The 15,409-nt window shown below is 36.9% G+C and overlaps 1 protein-coding gene across 2 annotated transcripts; it reads left to right on the forward strand.

The window, feature by feature from the left end:
- Window positions 1-1,099: 1,099 nt before the first annotated feature.
- Window positions 1,100-14,314, forward strand: LOC132274384 (uncharacterized). 2 transcript variants are annotated; one of them, XM_059775654.1, is made up of 8 exons: window positions 1,100-1,307; window positions 2,093-2,565; window positions 2,673-2,723; window positions 2,913-3,062; window positions 6,072-6,194; window positions 12,301-12,348; window positions 12,438-12,922; window positions 13,544-14,314. In XM_059775654.1, the coding sequence occupies exons 2-8, from the start codon at window positions 2,292-2,294 to the stop codon at window positions 14,174-14,176; spliced, it is 1,764 nt and encodes a 587-aa protein (XP_059631637.1). In that variant the 5' UTR covers window positions 1,100-1,307; window positions 2,093-2,291; the 3' UTR covers window positions 14,177-14,314. The 2 variants fall into 2 exon arrangements, with proteins under 2 accessions (XP_059631637.1, XP_059631638.1); XM_059775655.1 differs by having other exon boundaries at window positions 2,913-2,972.
- The last annotated feature ends 1,095 nt before the right edge of the window (window positions 14,315-15,409 follow it).

Here is a 15,409-nt window from a genome sequence, read left to right on the forward strand (position 1 = left end):
TTGGCATGAGAGAAAAAAAGCAAATTATGACATCAACTTCGTATTAATACATAATTGCCTAGTTAGTTTGTATAGTTGACCCATTTAGTTTCCTTCTATACCAGTGGGGTGGATAAGGGATACAGTCTACAATAATTCTCAAAAAAAAGAAAAAGAAAAAGGACACGTGTATGAAATGGATACGTAAAATAATAATAATAATAATAATAATAATAATAATATATCATTCTATATATATAAATTTATTTACTTATTTGTCATTTTATTCATATAATCATAAATAAATAATAATCATATTTTTGTTTTCTTAAATTTTATATTATTTTTTAATTGACCCATAATATATTTAAAATTGAGTATATTATGAAAGTGCCTAAAATATATCCTTGTCATGTCCATGCCGTATCTCAACTGTATCTGACCAGAAAAAAAAATTTTAAACACATGTCCGCATAATATCTACGTATTCGAAAAGTGTCTAATTACCAATACAACACCTTAAGAGAAGTATCTGTGTTTTCAAACTTCTTTATTATTTCTCGAAATACAATAGTTTGATACCTTACCTTGTCATAGTGATAACTCTAAAAAAATAATGTTTAATACCAAGTTTACTAATGCCTTATTATTATTATTATTGGTAATTAATTATTATTATTATTGTTATTATTATTATTATTATTGTTATTATATATACAAATACATAAATAAATATGTAACAAAATGGGTTTATAAAGAATTTCAAAAAAGGTCCACAATTATTGTAATTTTGTGGTATATCTTTGCCTTTAAAAGAAGAAGCTCCAAGGTTCGAGTTCCTCTAGGGGGATTATTGTAATGGGTGTGTGAGTTTATGCTAAGGTTTAAAAAAAAGAAAAAGAAAAAACAAATTACAAAAATACAAATGGGCAAATTACATGCTAGTAATGTAATAATGATAAAAATGTCCGCTTTCAATTTTTGACACAAAACTATCATTAATTGTGAGTAATGTACTACCTAATAATGATAAAAATATACATTAATATAAATTTAATTTTTTTTTAGATATTTTTAACAATGATTTTAAATTTAGTTTTTTTTTTTATTTAATAGAACTAATTACACGCACTTTCGTGTTCTTGACCTCGCACATTGCACCAGCAAACGCTTCCCCTATGTACGAGCTTCGACACACGCTTTGTATAACACTGAGATGGTTTGGTGGTCGTCGTCCAAAAAAAAACCCCTTGTTTTCGTTTCAATTTTCAACTCAGAGAGCAGAGCAAAGAGCTTCGGCATGAGCACATACATCTACGCTATGATGGGTGAGACCCTGAATCGAAAACCCTTTTTGAAATAATTTTTGGACTACCCATTTCGATTTCGTGAATGAACCCTTTGGTAATCGTATATATGATAGTGGATAATAGTCAATTTGATGTCTAATTAACACGATTTTAGTAAAAATTCAACAGTGTAGAATTGCTTGAACAATCAGATCTTATTGCCTATCTTGCCAAAGTTTAATGCTAGTAATTACTGAATGAATAGGAGTTCTCCTATGTTTTGAAGCAACAATGTATGTGTTTTTTTAAGTGAAATATCTCGTGTGTGTGTAATATTTTCGATGGAAGTATGCAGGTCTTCTCTTTGTGCAAGTAGTTCTGTATTGGGTAGGTAGTTCTGTATTGGGTGCTTCTGTGCTTTATTTGACATATATTTTTAATTTTGCTTGTTTTAAAAAAAAAAAAAAAAAGGTGTAAATAAGGGAAAAATTCAAGAGGCCTATTCACCTCTACCCATCCTTCAGGTCTATTCAAGTATCAAAAAAATTTCTGGATCGAGTAGCGCAATGCGTTCCAGTTGTAGAAAAATCGAATCTCTTAGTATAGGAAAATGATATTCTTACTTATGATTTTACACTAGAGGTTACAGATGCAGAACAATTCTTTTGAGAATAGTGAATATTATTTTAGAACTTTTGTCTTTCTATCTGTTTTTAAGATTCTGTTGTAAAATTTGAGAATGAGAGAATAATTGTACTTGATATACACTAGAATTTAGGTCTTAAATCCTGTAAGTAACGGCATGCATATGCACCCTATTGCAGGTCATCAGAGATTGATAGAGATACAACTAAATATTCACCCTTACATAGGGCCTTGGTGAATGGTGACTTGGAAAGTGTCAAAGCTTTTCTGGTTCAAGATCCAAATGCAATATCAGTTCCAATTTCCACGATAGGGGAAAGAGCTATTCATATTGCTGTTGCCGAGGAGCACGTTCAGTTGGTGGAGGAACTTGTGAAGATGATTAATCCTGCATTTTTGGAATTTGCGCAAGATGATGGTGACACAGCACTTCATATTGCTGCTAGAGGTGCAAACACAAGAATAGCGAAAGCATTGGTGGAAACCCATGGGGAATTGGTAAAAATCACAGATCGAAATGGACATATCCCGGTCACCCTGGCTGCAATTTTTGGCAACACAAAGATGTTTAATTATCTACATTCTGTGACTTCACAACAGGACCTAATCCCAAGAATTGTTAATATCCCCCAGTCTGACTTTGATTACCTTAGTGAGCATCATAAATTTTTTGTCATTATATATGAAAATGAAACATCTTTTTCTCTTTCTTATAGTTAACAATGATTATTGATTGGTCTCTAATTGTTTAATTTTCAGATTATAGAATATATACTATGTTCACTGATTCAATTTTGGGTGAGAACTATGGTAAGCATCTGGACTCTAATAAAAAGTTATGTTGATGGATCAAACAAGTTCATTTATGCATGAATATCGGAAAATTGCATGGGGATGACCTACCTTAGATGACACTATATATATACAGCTGCTATCCTTGTGCATTTCTGGGATTGTGCACATTCAACAGACACCTCTAACTGATTGTTACATCCACAGGTTTTGCACTGAACATGCTGGAAATCAATCCGGAATTGGCATCTGGTGGGCTTGGCAGGGGTATGATGGCCTTATATACAGTGGCAGAGATGCCCTTTCCTTTCTCAAGCAGAAATCGACTTGGAAATCTTAAAAGATGGATGTACAACTGTAAATGCCTCTAGTTTATCATCTCACTCTCTCTATGAATATTTGATATGCCTCTTATATCTGTGTACATCTTTTAAACATTAAAGTGTAATTAGAATTCCATTTAAACTTAAACATTCTAATTTGAATCTTTTGAAAATTGCATCTAGATGTAAATTAAATGTTATTTTATATATAATCTAAAAACTTGTTTTAGTATTGTAAGTATTGTTTAAATCCACTTACCAATAAAAGAAGTATTATCTAAGACATCCTAATTCAAATCCTCTGATTACTTCCTAAAATTTATACAAATCAATGTTAAGCAAAAGTAGGAAAGGTGGAAAGAACATTTTTTCTTCTTGGAAATCAACTACTGGCATTTGTTGGTTGAATGAGTTAGTGTGGTAATGGATAATAAGTTATACAATATTATGCTTTGGCTTTTGATATAAGGTTGTATGCTTATTGTTTTGTACTCTCAAAGGTTGTTCTTTAAAATATAGATACATTACATGTTCACCCCCTGAATTTATATATAATCTAAAAACTTGTTTTAGTATTGTAAGTATTGTTTAAATCCACTTACCAATAAAAGAAGTATTATCTAAGACATCCTAATTCAAATCCTCTGATTACTTCCTAAAATTTATACAAATCAATGTTAAGCAAAAGTAGGAAAGGTGGAAAGAACATTTTTTCTTCTTGGAAATCAACTACTATTGCTTGGCATTTGTTGGTTGAATGAGTTAGTGTGGTAATGGATAATAAGTTATACAATATTATGCTTTGGCTTTTGATATAAGGTTGTATGCTTATTGTTTTGTACTCTCAAAGGTTGTTCTTTAAAATATAGATACATTACATGTTCACCCCCTGAATTTAGGTCTGAATTTGATATCGCCTCCTATAGTTAATTTTTCAACACTTCAAATCCTTGACAAAAACATATTTGACTGATGGAATAGGTGGAAATTTTAAATTACCATAATACCTATATTTTTATATAGTATTCACCTCCATGAACCAAATCAATCACCATTTCTTTCGATTTACTCTCTCTACGAACATAATCTACCACCATCTCTTCCATTAACCAAACTCATCAAGATTACCACTTCCACCTATATTATGCCCCTAAAATAAACCCACCATCACCACCATTAATGATAACCACTACCACCGTCACAACTTCCACTCACTTTCTCTCTATGAGAAAACGCACCACTGTTGTCACCACTTTTTATCAATTTGTCTTTGGAGGTTTGATCTCCCTTTCAAGTCAAAGCTATAGTTTTGATACATGTGCTTATATGGGGAACCTCCCAGTGATGCTACACTTTAGTGATTTTAACATTTTCCATACAACTTCTATTGTTCCTTAAGTACTATATATAGCTCTAATAGCATCATTAAGTAGCACTGTTACTTTAGATATTCTGTATTACTGTAAATCCGATAGAATGGTGTAACATTAGAAAGATATCTGGGAGACTTAGCAGTTGAAGCTCATGAGAAGGCTAGAAGGCCGTAATATCAATTGAATTTTATATGGCCTTAAAGCCTAAACAGACATTTTTAATGTTTGTTTAAATGAAGTCACTATATTTACCAAAGTAGAAAAGGGAAAAAAAAGAAGAACTAACACTACCACCACCACTTCCTCCATTAGCCAAACTATCACCAACACCTTTGTCATGCAATTTCTCTATAGCAAAAATAAGTTGGCACGCAACACCACCATCACCAGCACATTCAACATCAAAACATTTCGCCACCAATTGAGTATGTATATACATTATATGATACATATGTTTGTGTGTGTGTGTTTGTTTATTTATACACACCTTAGAACCAAAATCATGAGACCCCAACATTTATGGATATCAAATTAAAAATTTAGGCAATTCTATTCATATAATTGAATTATGCTTATGGTGATCTGGGTGGGTTGGTTGGTTGAATGGGGTTGATTTTAGTAGTACGACAGGGTTATGGTGGTGATGGGATGAGTTTAGTTGTGGTTGGTTTGTTAGGTCTGGTGGTTTTTTACTTGGATATTTGGCTCTCTCTACTCTCTGATTGTTGAACGTGTTCTCTCTCTCTCACTTTTTGAAAGGTTAGCTGCCTCTCACAATACACATTATTTATATATGTATTGAAAATACGTATGTATGTGCATAGATATATGATTATATTGTGGGGTTTAATGGTGGAGTGAAGTGGTACTGGTGGTAGGGCTGGGGAGAAATGGTGAAATGGAGGTGGTGATGACTAGAGGTGGGGTTCATGATGGAGAAGATCTATGAAGTGGTGGTAGTGTTGGTTTGGCAATAGCATATGGTGACTATAAGGTGATGATGATGGTGTTTATGGAATTTTATACATATAAAGAGTAAAATTAAGGGTAATGCACATCCAATTTCTGTCACTTCGTTGTCATTAAGGGAAGAGGTTAGTTTGAGCACATTCCAAAATTTATGTGTTTGTGTTGAATGTACAGGCAGGCAATTGAAATTTGGTGAAAGCGTATTTCCTCCAAAATTAATTATAACATGATGGCAATTAACTATAACATGATGGCTTGATATCTCGCCTCACAATTCCTAAGTCTAGCCACTCTGCTGATCTTGCTATCAGCCTAATAGGATTTCATGGAGTAGTGATTTTGATTGCAAGTTTTATTGTTTAGTGTAATGGAGAAATATAGAGACAGTGCTGCAGATCTAGAGTCTTGTGGTACCCACCTCATCCTTAGCTGAGGGACATCAGTTGCAACCGTCACCAGCATTTTTTATATAATTATTCCTAGTTTTGTGATGTTATATAACAGATAATGGAGTAAGTTTCTATTGGCTGTTAAAATACATGCTTACTTAGAGTGATTAAAACTGTTGCGTTTACCATTTGTTTCATAGTATTGATAATTTGATACTGTGACTTATATATATATATTTGAATGAAGTACTAATGCAATAAGTTTCAAAATGCGTTTCTCTTTAAATGATATCAGCTTTTTCTTTCTGATAGGTATGGATGTTCAACCAGTTAATGGCTTGTATAATAAGCAGGATGAAGAAAATCTTCCTGTGGCCTCCAGATCTCTTTATCTTTCCAATTTCAAAGGCTTCAAAGATATAGTATATTTAATGGGTATATTCTCTTTTTCTCTGCCAAATTGTCCAATGTTTTTCATTGAAATTTTTTGATTGGTCACATATACTTGCATCCATTATAGAAGAAACCTTGTCATGTGTGTCTATTGAAAAAGTTTGGGATCCTACAATAGGTCCTAGCCAAAGATACATCAGAGTAAAGCTAATATTGTTAAATTGAACGATAACCATAGCATAATATATATATGTGTTTTTGGCGGCTCATATTTTACATTGCAAGTAGCAATATACATATAGATGATAGTTGTGGCATCATCACATAAAGCTATCGCAGCATTCATTGCATGGAATCTGAAAGTAATCTTCTACATGCATGAATATTTGGTTTTTTTTGGGGGGGGGGGGGGGGGTGGGGGGTTGGTTGTTGTGGTTGGGGGGATGGTACTTGAAAGTCCATCTCACTTTTATCGAATGTGAGCAAAACATAGTTTGTGAATGAGATGCTAGGGAATCTTTCACATGTCATTAACTTTGCTTGTCTGAGGATGCATTGCAAAGTGGTTGCAATGAGCTTAGAGATTTAATGTGGTGAATTGTCTTCCATGTTAACAAAACTAGGTACCTCCTACGCTCTCTGTGTCACGCCCCAAATCCTAGGCTCTGGTGCATGAATGGGTAAAACCCAAACCCGACCTGACACCGAGTCCGAAATGCTGAAGCTAAGGTCAAAATGGTCATTTACCGAAGAGATTAACACCCTAAATCATCGATACATAGCCTAAACTAGTCAAGGAGTAGCTCAAAGGAAGGTCCAAGTCAGCCTAAAGTCAATGGCCAACCGGCCTCAAACCGGCTGGCCGAAACTTGAATCGGTCGACTGGTTGAGGAATCCTAGAATGGATGCTCTCTGCCAACACTGTTCAAATTAAATGGAAGGATACCAGTCGGCCAGTATTTCCATTCGGCCAACCGAAAGTTCCCAGGTCAGCCAGAAATGTTCTTTTCATGATGCTAAGGCCATAGTGTCTGTCTAAGTCGCATATATGCAATCCAAAGGGTCTAAAAACGATGCCTAAGTCTGGGATCATGACATGGTTATTGTGAACCCAAAAATGTGTGTACAAATACATGATAAGTGTGCAATTTCATAGAGAATACTATGCATTAAAACGAAATGGCCTTATGGCCTCAGTTCATCTTTTGTTCGAATACAGATACATAGATGATAAAATAGGAATCACTCGGGAGCTCCAAAAGGTGTAAGTGAGTTCCCGGGCCATTTTCCTCTTCAAAAGTATATTACAATTAGCCAAATGTCACTAAGTTACATGTCCCAAGAATACATATAAAAAAATATGTTATACTAAGCATGGCAAAAACACCAACATAAGCCTCATCCGAGCTAGGGAATGGGTAGACCCTCGTGGGCAATGTCCTTAACTGAAAAAGATGAATTCAACGGGTGTGAGCAACGAATTGCTCCATAGGAGTATGGCATGAAAATAAACTACGTCTTTTCGAGTCCTAAAAGTGTGATGGAGCTATACAATGCAATGGGACATACTTCCTAACGTATAGTCACAAGGGAACCTAGAAGGAAGCATCATATACTATCATGTAATAACAAGATCATCCATTTCACTCTAAGTAAACATAAGCACAACAGTGAAATAAGTATAAGTCACAAGTTGCAATACCACATGAATGCCAACTTGAAAGTAAGATTCGAAATCAAACAAATGGGATTACTCGGAACACACCCACGCTCTCGGTTACATAGACAAGCTATGCGCCTAATATAAAATAGTCTTTCCCGGGCTATTAACCCTGCCTGAAACTAACTGAGTGGCCACTAAAAATTAGGGAAACTCATGTTTCACCCACGAGCTTGGAACTAGCTGAGTGGCCACTAAAAATTGGGAAAACTCATGTTTCACCCGCGAGTGCCAAGCTTTTGCATTCTCAATGTAACAAACCTTCAAGTATATCCCAAAAATCATCATCCCATTTCCACAAGGTAGCACATGCCGTAATATACCCAAATTGCACCTCACAAGATCATGCAACTTATGCTCTAGAGTCCGAAATTCTACAATGGCATGTTATCCAATGCAATGACATTTAATATGGCAACATAGTCATTTGAGCTCATATAAGCATTAACCCAATTAACTTCACATAACCATACTTTCAAGAACAATTTCACAAGTAGGTCAAATAACAAAGCATCATCAAAGTTATCTCATACATTCATTGAAGTGAGTCAATTAAGCATTATATACATGGATTTCAATACAAAGCATCATTGAAACACTCATATCATGCAATTACATCATCAAGACTACACTTTAATTCAATCCACGCATACATATGCATGTATGATACTATGTCACGCACCAAACCCATAAAACCCTAAAATTTACCTAGTTTAGAATCATAACAACCCCTACCTCAAGTCTAGGAGCAAACCCTAGACATTCCAAAGAGAAATGTGCTCTAAATCCGAAATAAAAACAAGGGTTTTGTTGCTCTTGTTGTCCCTTACGGTTTTCTCTTCTGAGGCAACTCAAGAAGCCTAAAGCATCTAGGTGAAAGGCATGAAGGGTTGAAGGAAAAGGAAAAATGGTGAGGGAGAGAGAAAAGAGAGAGATCAGATGAGAGAGGAGAGATGAGAGTGGTTTGGGCTCTCTCTCTCTACACACATATAAACATATATCATATATACCTCACACACAACCTCCGCCACACAATCCTCACCAAGTCAAACCGGGCCCCACCATCATAAACAAAATGCATTAAAGCCCTAATGCTACAAATAAATATGTAAATGTGTATAAAATGCCCCATAAGTGCCATGAATGATGAATGTGACCCCAACAAAAAAAATGGTAAGTGTCAGTATCTATTCCTGAACACTTGACCCAACCCAGGCCACATGACCTGAAAATGAAAAATGCAATAATATAACTGTGGGAAAATGGGAAAAGAACCCCGGTCCTCACAACTTCCCCAACTTAAAGGGATTTCGTCCCCAAAATCAAGTCATACCTGAAGTCGTGAACAAATCCGGGTACTTAGAACGAACCTTTTGTTCCCGCTCCCAAGTAGCCTCCTCAACGCCATGGTGTCTCCATAAAACCTTGACCAAAGGAATGGTCATGCCCCTCAATACTTGCTCTTTAGTGTCGAGAACCTGAACTAGTCCATCCTCATAGGATGCATCCTCATCAATTTCCACATCTGTTCATCTCAAGACATATGACAGATCCGGTTCATACTTCCTTAACATATAAATATGGGAAGACATTGTGAATCCTATCCAACTGTGGCGTTAACGCCAAGCGATAAATAACCTCACCAACGCAATCCAAGATCTCAAATGGCCCAATGAACATAGGAGACAACTTGCCACTCTGCCTGAAACGAATCAATCTGTTGCGTGGTGCAATCTTAAAAAGCACAGGGTCTCCCACTTCAAACGACAATGGTCGTCTCCTTCGGTTGGCGTAGCTCTTCTGTCTAATATGAGTTGTCACCAACCGTTGCCGAATCAACTTGATCTTCTCCGTGGTCTCAATGACAATGTTGGGTCCTAAGGTAGCTATCTCTCCTACCTCAGTCCAATAAACTAGAGATTTACAAGCTCTGCCATATAACGCCTTAAACGGTGTCATCTCAATGCTGGCCTAATAACTGTTGTTGTAGGCAAACTCCACCAAAGGTAAGTGATCCTCCTAACTACCTCCAAAATCCAAAATGTAAGCTCATAGCATATCCTCCAATATGTGAATGGTACACTTTGACTCAGTCTGAGGATGAAATGCAGTGCTAAAATGCAGGCCTGTGTCAAGAGCCTCCTGAAAACTCTGCCAAAATCGTGAAGTGAATCGGGGATCCCTATCTGAAACAATGGACACTGAACCCCATGAAGTCTGACAATCTGCTTTACATACTGCCTACTGAGCTTCTCAGCATCATTAGACACTTGCATAGGCAAAAAGTGAGCTGCCTTTGTCAATCTGTCGACTATAGCCTAAACGGCGTCATTCCTTTTTTTCAACCTCGGAAATCCTGTCATAAAATCCATGGTAATGTGCTCCCATTTCCACTCTGCTAGCTTTAATGGTTGCAACAAACCCGCTTGCCTCTGATGCTCGGCTTTCACTTCCTGACAAGTAAGGCACTTGGCCAAAAACTGCGTTACATCCCGCTTCATACCATTTCACCAAAACTGGCACCTCAAATTGTGATACATTTTAGTATCACCTGGATGAACTGCAAATTGAGAGTGATGAAACTCCCATAGAACACCATTACGACAAGGCTAGGGACAAACATCTTCCCCTTCAATCTTAGACCTCTATTAGAATGCAATGTCTAATCCTCCACAATCTCGCCACCCAAAATCAAAGTGTAAACGGACTCCATCTTGCCATCCTGTTTTTGTGCCTCATTTACCCCGCTAACAATTGGTTGAGCCATTAAGCTAAACAAAGTAGCTGGTGCACCATCATCACTGAAATAATGTCCCATGTCCGCAAAATCCTCCATCATCTTCCATTTCCAAATGGCAATGCTAGCCATAGTCCCACGTGACTTTCTACTCAAGGCATTGGCCATAACATTGGCCTTTCCCGGGTGACACTGTAAATCAAAACCATAATTCTCCATATACTCTATCCATTGTCGTTGCCTCAAGTTCAATTCCTTTTGCGAGAAAAGGTACTTGAGACTCTTGTGGTCGAAGAAAACTTCAAACTTCTCTCTGTACAAGTAACGTCTCCACCCTTTCAAGTTAAAAATCACTGCCGCCAACTCCAAATCATGAGTCGGATAATTCTGCTCGTGATACTTCAACTGTCTAGACCCATAAGCAACTACCCACTCTGTATGCATCAAGACACATCCCAAACCATCGCGCAAAGCGTCAAAATAAATCACGAAACCTAAACCACGCTCGGGTTTGATCAAAACTGGAGCTGAAGTCAATCTGCTCTTCAACTCTTGAAAGGCTAGCTCATAAGACTCATTCCATATGAACTTGATTCCCTTGCGGGTAAGTCATGTCATATGTACCGCTAAACGCGAGAAATCCTTTACAAATCTCCGGTAATAGCTGGGTAGGTCAAGGAAACTCCGAATCTCAAACACACTCTTTGGACTCTCCTAATCCATCACTGCTTCCAATCTTTGAAGGATCGACTGAAACTCCTCCTCTCGAGACATGTCCAAGGAACTTCACTTCCAATAGCCAAAACTCGCATTTCGTGTACTTGGCATACAACCGGTTATCCCTAAGGATCTGTAACACCGTTCTCAAGTAAGACTCATGCTCCTCCTCCGAAGATGAGTACACGAGAATGTCGTCAACGAGCACCACCACAAACTCATCAAGATAGGCACTAAACACACGGTTCATCAAGTCCATAAAAGCTGCTGGCGCATTGGTTAAACCAAATGGCATCACAAGGAACTCATAATGGCCATACTGTGTGTGGATGAGATGGTAGGGAATCTTTCACTCATCATTAACTTTGCGTGTCTGCTTGAATTTAGGATGCATTGAAAAGTGGTTGCAATGAGTTTAGAGAGTTAATGTGGATGGTGAATTGTCTTCCATGTTAACAAAACTAGGTCCCTCCTATGCTATCTGGGACCCAATTAACCGGACTGCCTATGCACATTTACTTGTGTAAATTTATACAAACAGCTTGGGATCATCATTTTTGTTTGTATCACTCTTTTAGGTCAGTTACTTCTTGCAAATTATGCCAAAGATTAGGCCTGTATTGATTCAACCCCTCCGAACGTCCCATATTGTCTGCGCCGTACAGCATTTGGGCCAAATATTTTTCTCCCCTAAATGCACCTTTGTGGTAGTTCCCATTGCCCTTGGAATTTAAAATCCCGCCATAGGTGTATCTGTAGAAGACTTATGATGCATACATATCATTGGTTGTCTTAACCTTGGGTTTGAAAGGAGAGGAGATGCCATTGTACTGCGTTGGTACATCTTAACCTTGGTAACTTGAGGGGCTATATAAGGAGGGTGCCAGGGTTCAAACTCATTTTTTGTTGTATCTTTTCAAAATGTGAATTAGATATATTCTGATGGGATAATTGTTCTTTTCTATGCATAACAGTGCTCCGTTGTCTGCAAGGACTAATGTCAAATGTTCTTAAAGTCATTGGTACGTAGAATACTACTGTTTATATGGTTACTGTGTTGGTAATATTTTTAAGTATTTTTAAATTATTTTTTCTTGGGTAAGAATTGTAGATGTCAAGCAAGAAATATTCAATATGAAGAACAAACATATCCAAGCCCATGAACTACTGAAAAAGATGTGTCATCCAAACTCGACTTCTGATCCTAAACAGATTGAAGCATACTTCGAGGCGATAAAAAGAGCCATCAAATGTGGGAATACTGAATTTGTTGAGGAAGTTCTGAGGTCCAATCCTGCTTTATTATGGGGGAATAAGGAAAGTGGAAGCATTTTTCACATAGCTATTGCTTGCCGTCAGGAGAGAATATGGAACCTGTTCTATGGTTTAAGTACTGCAAAAAGAAACAAAATTACAGAAATTGTAGTAAAATCGGACAGCATGCTACATATAGCTGCATGTCCTGTAGTATTGTCTAGAACCATAGGGAAACCAGACAGAAACTCGGAAAAGCAAGGAGAACAACAGTTCTGGAAGGTATTCAGTAATGCTCCAGGTGCAGCTATGGAAGTGCATAGAGAACTACAATGGTACAAGGTAATCCATTCTTCACTTTCTATATAATAATCTAAACCTCTGGCTCTGGTCATAGAGTGTCATTTTGAGTAAATCGTGGTTTAGTTTACTTTTGGGGAACTTCATGCCATAGATGACATTTTACATGAGTAAATTTTTAAATCTCCTGCAGCATACTTTCTTTGGGAAAGCTTATTTCTCAAAGAATTATAACCGTGATTTATAAACCTTATTAGAAAACCTAGAATGATACAGATGTTAGACATCTTGTAGGAGTTGTTTGGTGGGGTGTAGGTAGACCACAACTTTTGAGGGATTTGGCAGAACCTTCTAAAAAAACTGTCCTAGGTAGATGCAATTTGCTGTTACAGAGCGTGATGGGGGTTGATTGGATTCTGCCTTGCAAAGTTGCAATAGAAACGTTAAAAAGTGGGGATGGGATTCTTAGGTTGGAGCAATTCATTCCCATCCATTTGGAGAATAGTTTTATTTTGTAACTGCAGTATTACCTATTGATGTGATTAGTAGTGTCTTTGAGCCCTCTCATAAACTTATATAAATAGTGGAACAAAGCTTGTAGCCTGACTGTAAGTACTTTCGAACTTACATTTCTCTGTTGTCCTTGCGTTTTAATTATGATAGGAGGTGGAGAGGGTGGTACCATCTTCACAAAAAATTCTTGCCAACGATAGTGGAGAAACACCTCCAGCTTTGTTCTGGAAATGGCACTACAAAATAATCAAAGAAGGGGAAAAATGGATGAGAGATACAGCAACATCTTGTACAATCGTGGCCACCCTCATTGTTACTGTTATGTTTGCGGCAGCCTTCACGTTACCAGGTGGCACCAATAATGATTCAGGGAAACCTATGTTCTTACATAATAACTCCTTTATGGTTTTCATTATATCAGATTCATTATCTCTATTCTTGTCAGTTACTTCGGTGTTAGTGTTCCTAAGCATCCTCACTTCACGCTATGCGGAAGAAGATTTCCTCGTGTCATTACCGAGGAGATTGACAATTGGTCTTGCCACCCTTTTCTTATCTATTGCCGCCATGATGGTAGCCTTTGGTTCCACTCTTGTTATTGTGCTCAATGAACGAATACAATGGGCTGCTGCTCCAGTCTCGTTGTTAGCTAGTGTACCGATAACCTTATTTGTTTCTTTGCAATTTCCTTTATTTTTCGACATGGTTTCAACTAGCTATGGACCTGGTATCTTCAACCGGAAAACAAAAGGCTTGTTTCTTAAACAACCCGAACTCCTGTGATCCTGCTAAGATATTATTTTTTCCTTTTTGGAAATTTTGCATATGTACATGTGGTATAAAATAAATAAAAAGCACTATTATGTCATATGCATGCTTATCAAAGGTTCAGCTTAATTGTTATTTGCACTTCTAGTTATACAGATTCTTGAAGTAGAATATACCGTGAAGTAGAATATACTCTGCGCTTATTTTTCCGATAGATGGAATGAGCATTCTTTCAAATTTTATTACATGTTCTATCTAGCTGCAAATATCTTTTCGTGAAATAGGAAGAAAATTGTATTCGGACATTTCAAACTCAATAAATCAAAATTGTTTTTCAAGTCCCTAACTCTATTATGATCTTGAATTTCCGAGGAAAAAAGAAAAACTCCAGTACGATGCCAGTCTGAAGGTGAAATTATTGAACGAGTATAGTGATGTGATTGATCATTGTTATCATTTCCAGTTAAGAGACATTGTTAATGTGAATTTGGTATGTGTGTGTGTGTGTGTAGATATATATATATATATATATATCCTGTTCGAGACATTGTCAATGGGAATGTGATATATATAATGAGGTTAACAAAGGTGGTCTTTGTTTTGATGTGAAAAATAGGGATTAATATCACATGCATGGTGGATTTATGTATTTTGCCAAGCGTGACAATGCGATTTTGAATCTTGAGAATAACAGTGCAAATATTGTCGAAGGTTTGCTCTATCCCTCCCCTCCCAGCTTCTGGAGATAGCGTCGCTCAACCACTTCGAGTATCTAGCTACGAGTAGTTGTAGTTAATTTATGAACTGAATGTGTCTTGGAGGTTTTTGCTTCTCAGTATTCTGCTTGGACAAGAATTTGAGACACCAAGCACAACTGATAGAGAGCGAAGAGCAAACATGTTTAGGTCAACATGTGATCCTGTATACACATGTACACAGAATTTGCATTTCTGATCTCGCTTCTGATGTTTTACATGTTAGATGTTACAGTTTCCAACTTCATAAATGATATCTGACAAAAAAGGTGGTGTCCAGGAAATGTTTAAGTTGGTAAGAAGATGTTGAGTTCGAACACACAATAGTTAAACCTTCATTTAACAGCATATAATTTAACCTTCATATATATGTTTGCGTGTGTGTGTGTGTGTGTTTGGAACAGGAGGAAACTGCTCCAACCCAGGGCAGCAATACACGACCTCTTGTCAAGTTTGAAATTGGTAATAAGCGGGTGTCACTTAGGCCCTCTAC

The sequence above is a fragment of the Cornus florida genome, unplaced genomic scaffold (genome assembly GCF_030987335.1).
Source record: "Cornus florida cultivar Cherokee Brave unplaced genomic scaffold, ASM3098733v1 CherokeeBrave_3.0.0_Hap2_Chr09, whole genome shotgun sequence".
NCBI lineage: Eukaryota > Viridiplantae > Streptophyta > Magnoliopsida > Cornales > Cornaceae > Cornus > Cornus florida.

Bases quoted from the DNA above. Each gene is read 5' to 3' on its own strand.
- LOC132274384 (XM_059775654.1), top strand. From the start codon at position 2,292: ATGATTAATCCTGCATTTTTGGAATTTGCGCAAGATGATGGTGACACA. The intron at 3,063-6,071 runs GTAAATGCCTCT...TCTTTCTGATAG, and splicing joins TAAAAGATGGATGTACAACT to GTATGGATGTTCAACCAGTT. The intron at 6,195-12,300 runs GTATATTCTCTT...TATGCATAACAG, and splicing joins AGATATAGTATATTTAATGG to TGCTCCGTTGTCTGCAAGGA.